General features: G+C 53.3%; 1 protein-coding gene across 9 annotated transcripts in view; it reads left to right on the top strand.

Moving 5' to 3' along the window:
• LOC101912700 (myomegalin-like) overlaps window positions 1-12,318 on the top strand; it is a 35,620-nt gene that overhangs the window by 15,903 nt on the left and 7,399 nt on the right. For 8 of the 9 annotated variants that reach the window (XM_055815050.1, XM_055815051.1, XM_027792147.2 and 5 more), the window contains 15 exons: window positions 173-265; window positions 379-594; window positions 1,140-1,298; window positions 1,669-1,782; window positions 2,005-2,142; window positions 2,457-2,636; window positions 2,908-3,102; window positions 3,974-4,117; window positions 5,156-5,234; window positions 5,783-5,871; window positions 6,065-6,181; window positions 6,651-6,788; window positions 7,109-7,221; window positions 7,994-8,121; window positions 12,197-12,288. In XM_055815050.1, coding sequence (XP_055671025.1) covers window positions 173-265; window positions 379-594; window positions 1,140-1,298; window positions 1,669-1,782; window positions 2,005-2,142; window positions 2,457-2,636; window positions 2,908-3,102; window positions 3,974-4,117; window positions 5,156-5,234; window positions 5,783-5,871; window positions 6,065-6,181; window positions 6,651-6,788; window positions 7,109-7,221; window positions 7,994-8,121; window positions 12,197-12,288 — 1,995 coding nt within the window. Of the gene's footprint in view, window positions 1-172; window positions 266-378; window positions 595-1,139; window positions 1,299-1,668; window positions 1,783-2,004; window positions 2,143-2,456; window positions 2,637-2,907; window positions 3,103-3,973; window positions 4,118-5,155; window positions 5,235-5,782; window positions 5,872-6,064; window positions 6,182-6,650; window positions 6,789-7,108; window positions 7,222-7,993; window positions 8,489-12,196; window positions 12,289-12,318 lie in introns of those variants that run through there. The other variant, XM_055815052.1, reaches the window with a different exon arrangement.

Raw genomic sequence — 12,318 nt, 5'->3', positions numbered from 1 at the left:
GGAAGGGAATGCTTAAGCTGTTGCTGGGCATCCTGAATCTCATTAAATTAGTTCTTGAGAAACTCTTTCGTGCGATGCCGACATGTCATAATCCATGCTGGAGGCTTGGGATCGGAGTGTTTGCACTTGGTTTGGCAATGACTGACTGGGCTTCCTATCCTTTGACTTGTAGACAGAAGAGCTGTACCGTATCATTGAAGGGCAGAATGAGACGATGGCCAAGCTACGGGACAAGTTACACAGAAGCCATCTGGGACAGTTGCAGGTATGTCCCTGGAAAGCCTCAAATACATGAGGTTTTTTTCTGCAGGGATCCTGATTTTTAAATCCCTCTTGTGAAGTGAATCTTTCAGTTTCTCTGCTTGCTGCTTTTGTTAGGTGTCAGAGAACCTACTCTCATCCCAGGAGCAGCAAATGTCACTGCTGGATCTTCAGAACACACTTTTCTGCACCAAGCTGGAGATGCAGAAACTGAAAAGAGCTCAGCACCAGAAGGAGCATCAACTGGCTGAAGCCAGGAGAGCAACCCAGCTCCTAGAGACCATGGTGCATGAGGAAGAGCAGCAGAAAGAGGCAACCTGGAAACACAACCAGGTATGACAAGCACTTAGCCTGGAAGTCGCTGGTTTACATGACTTAAGAAGCACTGATGTAGTCAGTACCCTGCTGTTGTTCAACATTTCTGCCTACATCAGTCTAGGCACACTTGGCTAACCCCTTGTCACATGTGGCAGGGAGAATGCTCCAGCCTCCTTAGCTTCATGTCTGAGGATTTAGAATCAGCAGAGACACTTGATAGTGGGTATGTTGTCACTTGTCTGTCTTTGGCTGGTGCAAATGTCCCATCTCTTTGCAGTGTTACAAAATTAATGCCCACCGCTGCACAGGTTAGCTGTGATTGACTGTAAAGCTCTGCCTGTGGCCAGAGCAAGGGGTTTAGATGGATGGATGCCCCGAGAAATGAACTCAAACTTGATCACCGTGGAAGTGTGTGTTTTGAGATGTGAAAGCTGTAATATTACAGAGCATTTTGAGTTGTTCCTGCAGTTCTTGTTGCTCTTGGCTTCTTCAGATTGACCTGCTCCTTACAGGTCTGTCGAGGACTGACTGCCAAGATATATGCTTTTTTTCCCTTGCAGGAGCTGCGTGCTGTGGTGCAGCAGCTAGAGACAGAGCTGCAGGACAAGGCTCAGCAGCTCCAGACAGTGGAGTGGGAGAAATGCCGTGAGCTGCAGGCCCAGGAGCAGTGTTTTCAGCATTTGAATCAGCAGCTGGCTCGCAAGGAACAGCTTCTGCAGGTGAGATGCAGAAAGATTCAAGTTGAGCATAACTAGCCAGGGCCCCTACTCCTCCTTTGGTATTTGGCAATGCAAAAGTCAGTCTGTGGCTTTCATGCATGCCCTTTAAAGAAGGGAAGGAAAGAGATGCTTCTGGGCTCCCAAGATGAGGAAGAACGCACAGGTATCAGAGTGCATCAGCCCACAGCAATGTCTGGTGGGGCCTGGCATGTGCTAGTCAACCAGCCCCAGCTGCTGAGACTCCACCACCCTTTAATGTGTGGGGTAGAGCAAGTGCAGGGTGGATGTAGTTAGCCCTGGTTCTCCTGTGCTGCTGTCTGGGGGGTTTCTGGACTGACAGTTGTACTAGTGGCATGTGTGTGACCTCTAGGAATCGAGGGAGCTTCTGCAGTGCCAGCAAAGCTTGGACAAGAGCCCTGCAGCCATGAATGCCATGCTGGAGAAACTGCAGCAGCGAGTCAGCGACAGGGACGCTGCTCTGGAGGTGAGCACAGTCTGTGGTGATGCCTCAGTTTTCCCTGATGCTCAGCCACTGGGCTACCGTCAGTGGTGCAGCCCTAGGCTGATGCCAGGGGTGACCAGGTCTTCCCCATGCTCTTCATGGCTCAGCCTTCCAGAGGAGCTCTCTGAAAGGGAGAAACGAGGTGCGTGGTGGGCTGCAGAGCCCTACTAACCCATTCTGAGCAGTGGCCCCTTCTCACCCTAGCGAGCAGTAGATGAGAAGTTCTGTGCCCTGGAGAAGAAGGAGCAAGAGCTGCAACAGCTCCGTCTCTCAATAAGGGAGCGTGGAAGTGACCTGGAGAGACTGCGCAATGTCCTGTCCAGCAACGAGGCCACCATTCACGTGAGTGCTTGTACCTGGGCATGCGGAGTCCAGCCTGGCTGTGGTGTGGTGTGAGACAAACCTTCCTGTCAATGCTCTGGTTGTCACTGGCAAGAGCAGCTGCAGGGCGCTGGCCTCCCTCTGGCCCTGTGTGTGGGGTGAGTTCCTGGGTCACTTGTGTTTCTGGGCTGGGTGTAGAGGTGAGTGTGGTATCTGGAGAGGGCAGGGGTAAATCTACGGGGCTCCACTAGCAGGAGAGACTGGTGCTTCTGGTTCTGCTTAATTCAGGATAAAGTCTCTGTCTCTGATTGAGCTGCTTCTGTTGTGGTCCCCAGAGCCTGGAGAGCCTCCTGAAAGCCAAAACCCTGGAACTAGAACAGGTCTCTGCAACCTGCCAAAACCTCCGCTGGCTCAAAGAGGAGATCGAGGCCAAATCCTGCAGCAGGCAGAAGGAACAGGAGGGGATCATCCAGCAGCTGCAGACCTGCCTGCATGACAGGAACAAGGAAGTGGAGGTAAGGCCTTAGCTTGACTTCGTGAGCCTTTAGCCAGCGTGTCTGCAGAGAGAGTGGTCCCAAACCAGAGCCTCCTGGCTGCCTGCCTCTGAGGACGGTCCTTGTGCCTGTGCCTTGGAAGCTGTCTGCTTTTGGCACTTGTAAATACCTGTGCTTACCGAGATGCTGCTCTCTCAGCTACACCCAGGCCAAAGAACTGTTCATCCTTGAAGAATTTGCAGTTTGGTGGTAGCGACGTGTCTCCATCTCTCCTTTCCTCCCCCTTGTCCAGGAGCTTACAGCAACTCTGCTGTGCAAGCTGGGCCCAGGACAGAGTGAGGTAGCAGAGAAGCTGTGCTTGCGTCTCCAGCACAAGGAGAAAATGCTGCAAGATCTCCTCAGTGACAGGAACCGTCAGACTATGGAACATGATGCTGAAATCCGGGAGCTGCTGCAGGCTGTGAGCACCAAGGAGCAGCAGAGCAGAGTGAGTTGCATGCAGTGCCGCAGTGGGGAGGCTGGGGTGGATGGCACTGCCTTGCATTAAGCAAATAGAAGCTGCTCTCTAGCTGCTGTTGGTGTAGCATGGCGAACTGCCGAGTGCTGAAGAAGCATGTGAGATGCCATGAGCCATTTCTAAGTTGTTCTCAACCCATCACGTGGGAGCAGTTACAAAGCAGCAGCTCTTGTAGTGGTGTTCAGGTATTGGGTCCCTGTTGTTAAGTGGACTGGGTGGGGGTTTTGTGTGTGATGGGGAAGGAGGTGCAGATGCTCCTGGGCTTGGGGCAGCAGAGGGGTTGTGGGAGAGTTGCTACTTCATGTGGGTGTTGCCAGACCAGAAGGGAAGACTGAGCTGTTTCTTGTGCAGCGCAGAAGTCTGAGGAAGCTCTGCTTATTGCTTCTTAACTTACACGTTAGTCACACTAGTGCATGATCCTGGGCATGTAAATGCCACTTAGAGCCACAGTTCCTACTCTTGCACACTGGGTGCAGTTTCAGTGTTACTCAAGATACCTTGCATTGAGTTTTCTTTGTTAAAGAGGGGGCTAAAAGGCAAGGCAGTGCCTCCTCCTCATTGCCTGTCCTCTGCCTTTCTCCTCTCCTGAATGGAGTGAGAGAGTCCAAGGAGCTTGCTCCTGTGTAGGTAGAGAGGTTGCACCTTGCTGCAGCTCTCTCACAAGTAGAGGTGGGAGTGGAGCTGCTGAGTGGCCAGGAGCAGTAGCTCCCAGGCTGGTTTGCAGAGCACTTCTAGTCTCAAGTGGCAGATAAATATTGAGATGATTTCCCTTAGTCTCTCAGGAAGGTGAGGATGCCCCTGGTCACAGCCCTGCCTTCCCTTATTTTTACTGCTCAATCAGGCGGCTGCACAGAAGATGGCACATGCTTTGGCTGAAAGGAGCTGCGAGTTACAACTATTGCGCCAGCATATGTTGGGGAAGGAGCCTGTCGGGATGCAGTCAGTTGGTGCCAGGCTGTCGAAGCAGGACAAACAGCCTGTACAAGTAAGAATCATGCCCTGTGTTTCTCTGCCTGTGGCCTCGGGGTTCCAGAGAGAACTGATTGCCACAGAAGGAAATGGGAGAGAGTGGAACACCACAGAGAATGATAGAAATGAAAGTTGGATTAGGGGAGAGACTTCCTATAGGAGGAAGAGAAGAAACTGAGGAGCAGAAATGCTGCCTGGGTGTTCTGATCTTGATTCCACCAGCCTTTGTCACTCAGTGTCTCCTTTCATTTTGATCAGGCAATATTTGAGTCCTTAGGGCACGTGAGAGTATGAAAGAAATCCCCCCTCTGACCTTCCAGTGTTGACCCGGTCCTTCCTTGGGCTGGGCTGCCTTGCTGTATTGTAATCCCTCCCTGACATTGTCACATTCTGGAGGGGACAAGAGAGCTAATTTTAGGTCCCACAAATTCTTGGCAGAGCCTGCTGGCTGTTTGCTGTCTCTTCTACAATTGGAGTTGGTATTTTTAAAGCAGCTTTGCTAAAAACCCCTTTGAGGCTGAACACAACTCCAAGGCTGCATATGCCACAATCTTACTTGAGCAGCTGTTAATGGTTTATTGGTGAGCTGACATATTGGATGTTTTTAAGCAGCTGTAAACAGGTTGCTTGTTTCTATTCCCAGGATCAAAGGGAGCTCTAGAGACTTCCAGGGATTTGTATATGGGCCAAGGTCTGTGTTTTCCTTCCTGCATGGTCCCTGTGGGCCACATCATTGGATAAAGATGTAGGTCTTTGTGAAGTGAAGGATGGGCTTGCTGCAGTTGAGTGAACCCTGTTTAATCCTTACTATGAAGACACTTGCTGCCAGCAACCTCCCAGTGCCCAGCCCAATAAAAGAAGACCAGTGTCCACACTTAAACCTTCTGGGTTGGATGCAATTCACTTGTCCCTGCTGACTGGATACACACCAGTTTTGATTGGTTTCTCACATGTTATAGGTGTCAAAAAAGCAGCCATCAATTCCAGAACTCTGGGGAAGCTGCAGTTGCTAGGTTCCTCAAAGGTGCAAACCTGGAAGCTTTTGTATTTTTAGGGAGTACTGCAAAGAGCTTGTGGAGCTACAGTCATTGCTGGACCCCCACAGGGAGAGAGCATCTGCAGGACAGAGGGAGGTGAGTGTGGTGACAGCTTATTTCAAGGTCCCCAAACACAACCAGAGCTCTTTGCTGTGGGGGAGACATGGTTACATGAAACTGTGGGAGACTAAAGAGCTTTGAGCAAGAGTGAGTATTTTGAAATGAAGCTGTACCTCCCCTTTGGGTGATGGTTCCAGAGATGTCTGGGGATGGGAGTATGGGAAAGAGAAAGGCTGGTGTCACGTTTGAGGTGAGGTACTTCTACTCCAGAGCTGATGCTGTTCAGTGAAGGGGTTTTGATTTTATGCTTCAAGCTGGGCTGAGACAAGTACAACTGGCTTGGGTTTTGCCTTGGAGCCAGGACACCTGAACTTTGCCAGGGGTGGGACAGCAGGCCTGGGATGTTGCTGTTGCTTTGGACTGCTATTTAAGGATCAACCAGGGAAGAAGAGTGTTTACTAAGAGGCAGTGTGATGGTGAGAGAGCACAAGCATCATGGACCTATCTTGCCAGAGGGATTCTGCCTGGATCTAGAGTCATAACTGACACACAGTATCCATGCAGTAACCAGACTGTCTTTGCAGTTATGATGTCAGCAGCAGAACTGGAGAAGGATCTTGTTAATGCCAGGGAGGAGCTGGAGCTGATGGCAAAGAAGGAAAGGGAAAGCAGGGTGAGCTTGTGATGAAGCCTGTGCTGATCTCAGCTGATCGTTGCTTACAGGAGACCATTGGGCTGCCCCTCACTGGAGGTTTCGGACACCCCTATTGTGAGGAGGGGTCTCTCCAGTGAGAGAAGTGGCGTAGCAGCTGGCAGTGGGGTGTTGTTTTTCTGAAGTCTCTCACAGACTTCTTTTCCTTCCCTAGCGGGAGCTCACTGCTCTCCAGTCTGTCATAGCCACACAGGAAGAAGAGCTGCAGGTGCAGGCCTCAGATATAGAGGCCTTGACCAGGACCGTCCAGATCAAAGAGGACCTCATCAAGGTGAGAGAATGTGCTATGCTTGGTCAGTTCCACCTGGGAGAGCTTCAGAGGTGTCTTTTCTGTGCCCCCCCCCCCCCCCCCCCCCCCATCCTCAGAGTAATGTGGGTGGCTGTCCGTGAGTGATATTGCTGCTGGTTTGCCTACAGCCCTCTGCATTACTTTGGCCAGAAGGCAAAGGCCCCAAAGCCCCAGAGTGTTGTTATTTGGCTTTTTGCTCCTTGTGTACCAAACACCAGTTCTCTTGAGAGTCCTTTAAACAGAGTGCATTGTGTCTTTTCTCAGTTCTTGCTCCAGGCTGTTGTCTGTGCCTAATACACTCTGGGTGCTTTGACATTTCTTTCTTAGGAGACCTGGGTCTTTGCAAACACTGGAAACTTTTGGCAGTTGCATTCCAAGGAGGTTTATGAAGGTCCAGCTGTCCTTGTTACTGATCTCTTCTTCACTGAGCTCTCCTGCTGTTGGTTTTCAGGATCTGCAGATGCAGCTTGTGGATCCTGAAGAAATTCCAGTCGTGGAAAGGCTGACACAAGAAGTACTGGTGCTTCGGGAGAAAGTGGCCATAGCAGAGTCACGAGGACAGGAGGCTACTGGAAACAGAAGGCAGCAGGTAGTGTGCCATGCGGCGGCAGCCTTTGGTGTGTTTATGTTTCTGCTGGTGCTCAGTGATGAGGCTTTGTTTTTGGCATTTGGATGTGCTTGTTCTTGGAAGCTGGCTGCTTATGATAGAGGGAATACAGAGCAGAGGATTACTTTCCTTTAGGACTTGTCTCAAGGGCAGAGTCTTTTGGGAGTCCAGGGATGACACTGATCAACCTCACCTGGGCACAAGCAAGAGAGGAAGGAAGTCCTGATTTCTGTGGGGCAGCCAGATGCCTCCTTTGATTTCTGTCTCTTAAGTGTTGCATCTTGTCTTTTCTCTCCAACCAGTTGTTACTGACGCTGGAAGGACTGGTGGCTGAAAGGAATCGGTTAAATGAGGCTCTTCAGGCAGAGAGGCAGCTCTGCAGCAGCCTGGTAAAGTTTCACATGCACCCAGACAGGTAAGCAAGGCTGCCTTGGCTCTGTGCTGCCCTGCTTGGCTGCTGGGACAAGCATGGGTGGTCCGGTGGGGCAGTTCCTGAAGCAGTGATTATTTTGCAAGTCAGAGGGCCCTCAGTGGGAAAGAGGGAGTCTAGGCAAAGAGTCAGACAAATGTGGCTTTGGGAATCCAAGTTTTGGGCTGCCTTCTTCCCTTGAAGAGTCTGCAGTGGCCAGCTTTAAATGCTATGTAAACTTCCCCCAACTGCCACCTCTTGTTCAGGTCTTGGCATTGTCATCTCTGTTCCCTGGCTTATCCCTTCCCGGCTCAGTTTCCCACCCACACTTGGGCACCTTTCAGAGGCTGCTGTCAAATTCCCAACCTACTGTTGAGTTGATAAGGATCTATGTAAGTACTCCTGGCAGTTGTCCCCAGCACAGCATGGCCTGCATTCTCTGTCCTCTGCACTAATCCCCTGCCCTTCATGGGGCTGCAGCCTCTGGGATATTTGAGCTACCTGATAGCAAGAGAGCACGTAAGTGGAGTGCTTGGGTAAGTACTGAAGAACAGCTGTACCTAGGAGTCCCCTACTCCTGGTGGGCTGGAGCCTTTTTTGGAGGATGGCTGTGCTCTGGGGAGGTTTAGGGGTGAGGCAAGAGGTGGCCAAGCTGCCTGGGGAGCATGCAGGGCCTGTGCCTGGAGTACGTAGCAGCCTCAGATGGAGGGGCCGGTTTGGTGTGTGCTTGCTGCAGCCTGTCTAACCCTCTTCCCTTTCATGCGGCGTTTCCGCTTAGCGCTGCGAGAGACCACACTCTGCAGGTGGAGCTGGAGGGGGTCCGCAAGCTCCGGGGACAGCTGGAAGAAGCTCTTGGAAGAAGCTTGGAGTTTTTGAACAGGCTGGAGACACAGGACGCCATAGGAGGTGGGGAACAGGAGCGTGTGAGAGTCCTACCCCAGCATGCCTTCTGAGCACTGGCGCTCACCCACCTGCCGTGGAAACGTTCACTAACTGAGTGAGCCTGTCTCACTGACTCTGGGAGGGTTGTTTTGGTACTTAGTAATGGTATGATAGAAGTGGTGCAGGGCTATTTTGTTTTATTTTTGAGCTGCTTTGGAAATGGTGATCAGTGCAATCCACCTGTGTTTCATGTATGTTCCTGTCTGACCCACCCTGGTGGCCACTGATGTATTTGCACATTCAAATCATTCCATTTTAGTTGATTTCCCTCTATCTCCCTTCTCCTTCCATCCCCATGGGGCAAATAAAGATTCCCTTTCTCCAAAGGAAACACCAGATGTTCTCTATCATCTCCCAAGTGCATGAGTATAAGTTTTTGTATTCCCTCACCATTTTTCTTACCCAATGACATCCCCCTCTTGGGTTGATGGTGGCTGGCCCAAAAGGAGATGATGTATATGGAAAAGTGGGTTCCAGAGCCAGAGAATTTGAGAAGGGCTGCAAGACCTGGTGGCACTTGCCTGGGGCTTCTTACACAAGTGGTGAGTGTAGAACCAATGATTTATTTTATGCTTAAACTAAATCCTGCTCCATTATTAATGACTTTATGGACTCCACCCGCCAGGCTGTCTCAGCCTAGCTTGCAAGTGCCTTCAAGGGAAAGCTTCTTCCTCTTTAACAGGGTGTTCGGAGTGGCTGAGACCTGTCCCTGCTCCCAGGGTCTGGGCTGAGTCTGCTCCCTCACTTGTGTGCACACATCTCTCTCACAGGCCTCACGTGCCCCTTGGGCAGTGGGCAGGGCCCTGTTTCTGCTTTGCTGAGGACAGTCCCACTTGGCACCACTGCATACCTTTTCTAGGGTGCCTTTCACCCCCTCTGGGAGCGTTGGGACTGGTGTGAGAGCTGAAAAACAATAGCAACAGCTTCCTGATGACCAGCACTTCCCATGCACAGCAGGCTATGGATCAGCTGCCTCATATTTGATCGCTTCCTAAGGTGGCAGGAGCAAATTTTATATCTCTGAGCATCTGTTCCTGCTTGCTGGGGAAGTTGAACTCGGAGCAGGTGGAGCAGAAGAGCTCCATCAGCGCTGGGCTGTGCCACCTGGACCTATGACTACTCTGTTGTGCATCCTGTGACTGCTTCACATGGCACCACCTATCCCGTGCCTCACATCCGTGCTGAGGTCTTCTCTTTCCTGCCTCAGACAGGGGTAGGAGGCAGCGCAGCTTTCCCTTCACACACAGCAGGCCAGCACTGCTTCTCTGAGTCCACACCCAGCTGTGTGGTGAGTTCACCAGTTCTCATGTGGCCGGAAGGGACACAGCTGGTGGCTGCTGGGCAGCTCTGGTACTTGTTTAGCTTTTCCTTCCTTGTGTTACATCTCGTTCCCTTCCTCTCACTCCTGTGTGTAGCACCATCTTTCTCCTGCCTCTCACTTCGTAGGAGCCTTTGCGTCCTCGTCCTTATCTTTCCACCTTCCCTTCTCCATCCCGGCTCTGATCCCCAGCTGGCTTCCTGGTCTCTTGGGTACCGTGGAGCCCAGGCATGGCACGAGGGAAGTCTTGGCTGGTGCTCCAGCAGCTCCCATCTCTTCTTGTGTGTGTGTTCTGCTGCAGATCTGTCCCTGGCCTCTGCTAGCATCACTGCTCTGAAGTGCCCCGTAGAGGAGCGTTATCCTAGGCTGAGGCAATCCCAGCTTTTCTGCTCTGTTCTCAAGGGCATCCCTTCATCCCTGCTAGCCCTGGCTGTGCACTCCTCTGCCCCACAGGAGGATCAGCCTGAGCATCCCATGCCTGAGAGCACCCTCTGCCAAACTGCAGTGCTTTGTGCTGTCTCGTAGCTCTTTGTGGAGGTCTCTCCTTCCGTCTTCTCGCCGGTTCCCTGGTGATCTTTTTTTTTCCTTCCCTTCTTCCCAGCAGTGTGAAGACTTCCAGTGCAGCCAGCACACCTGGGTGTCTGGTGTCTGTGAGCCATGTGCGATTTGCAAGCCATGCAACCGATTTTCTTTGCCTGCAGGCTAGGTGTGAAAGACAGAGGAGTCTGTGAAAAATACTGCTGGGGTTGCACCCCTTGGTCTGCTTTGTTGGTAATACACAGAGAGCTGAGCAGCCCTTTTCCCATGGGATTTGCACCCTGGTGTGCTCCTGTTGCAATGGAAGGTTCAAGCACTTGGTGAACAGCAACCAGGGCCCAGTCTGTCCGATGTGCGCACTCCTCTGCTGCCCCAGCACCAGCTTCCTCTCCTTTCCCTGGTTTTTTGGCTGTTTTGGTTTTGTTTCTTCCCTCCCTCCCCTCTCCTCCTTGAGATTTGCGCTTCCTTTTTTCCACCTTAGTCCTGGCACGCTGGGAGCTATGCAGAGCTGTGGGTGATGGGGACAAGTGGGGTGCTGTGTCCTGGTACAAGAGGTGGTTCTCCCCTCCCCCAGGGCAGCTGTGCTGGCTGTGAGCCCCCAGCCCCTGGGCTCTCAGCCACAGGTCACGTGCATGTGGCCCTCGCCCTCCCAGCAAAGCCTGCAGCTGAGGGTCTGCATCCCCTCACTCTTCAGGGCCCTGCAGGCACTGAACCGTAGCCCTAGATCGTTTGTCACCTGGCAGGTTGTGTCCCCAGGGGCTCACAGGGCTGTGCTTTGGCTACGCTGAATGCCACCCGTGGGAGCTGCTGCTTTGCTGGGTTGCTGCTGCTGTTTCCAGCTGCCTCAGCATTTCGTTCCCAGCACAGCACTTCTCTGTGATGGCTGTCCTTGCTCCCTGGGGCACGGCTGCTTCGGAGAACAGGCTCCCCCGTGCAAGGTGATGCCTGCCTAGGCTTAGCGCTGAGGTGCCCATGATTTTTGCAGCCTCCTGGCGGTTGCTCGTCACAAGTGGGTCCCCTGAGCATGCCACCATCTGTGTGCTGTGCCAACACCCTGCCCTGCTGCAAGGCATGCTCCTGGCTGAGCCTTGACTCCTTCCCAGGAGCTGTGTGCTTCCCTGCTGGCTTCTTCAGCAGCAATGTTTGGCCTCTCTCCTACCAGGATTTACCTGCTTTCCCCTGCTCCATGTTCAGCTTTGCCTGGCAGCTCCAGACCTGACAGTGATGGGTTTGGCCATGGGCAAAGCAGCCGCATCTCCTGTGGGGCACAAGCAGCAGTGAAACCTGGCCCCCTGCACAGTTCCAGGGGGTGGTCCTGGGCCCTGTCCAAGCTCCCCTCTCCCTGGAGAGAAGGCGGATTGGGGGTACACCCATGTCCCAGCCCTGGCAGTCTGAGCCTCCGCAGAGCAGGCAGGGCCCTGTGGCTGCGTGGGAGCAAGGCCGCCCAAACGAGGGCTGCAAGTCCTCTCCCGGGGCCCTGCACCAGGGGGCCGGGAGCAGAGCTGTGGCCAAGCAGAAGAGTGTGCCCTCAGCTCGGTGGGGCAGGGTGGGCCCACATCCCCTGTGCGCTGTGGTATGGGACACAAGTGTCCCTTTAGCTCCACTGCAGCCCTGCCAAGGCCGGCATGGGGCTTGCGATGAGCCCAGTGCCACGTGTGACAGTAGGGTTTGGGTGATGGGGGCAGGGTGGCTGTTAGTGCCCCCCCTGGGCTGCCCCCACCTGGGTGGGTGATCAGGGGGCGTGCACCCCCACGCTGCTGCCGGGTTGGGGCAGTGCCAGTGAGGCTCCCTGATGCAGTGCACGCTGCTTCTGTTGCTTGTGGCTTGTGAAGTGGCAACAGGGTGGGTGCACATGTGTTGGGGCAGCAAGCACGAAGTGGCGTGAAGGCAGAGATGTGGATGGAGCAGATGTGTCCCTGGGGCTGTCCGCTCCCTTGGTGCAGGGCCACCTCAGGGTGCTGGCTTAGAGCTCCAGCATGCGGGGGAGGGGCATTGGCAGGGAGCAGGGACAGTGGGGAGAGCTCAGTCCTGCTGGGAGCCACCCAGCACCAAGCATGTATGAGAGCAGGCACCTGCCCCCCGGCTGCCCACAGTGACCACAGGCATCATCATGTAGGAGGGGACAGAGGCAGTGCTGCCATTGCCACTGCTTTGAGCATCTTCTTGTGCTGTGCTGTCCCCTAGGTCAGGCCACAGGTACAGATGCTGATGATGCCAGCAGCACCTTTACCTACAGCATCAAGGAGGAGGCAGCCCATGGTGTGGCAACCCAGCACGTGAGTCAGGGCAGCATGGCACTGGGAACA

Source organism: Falco peregrinus, chromosome 10 (assembly GCF_023634155.1).
Source record: "Falco peregrinus isolate bFalPer1 chromosome 10, bFalPer1.pri, whole genome shotgun sequence".
Lineage (NCBI taxonomy): Eukaryota > Metazoa > Chordata > Aves > Falconiformes > Falconidae > Falco > Falco peregrinus.
This window is presented reverse-complemented; position numbering and strand designations above follow the sequence as displayed.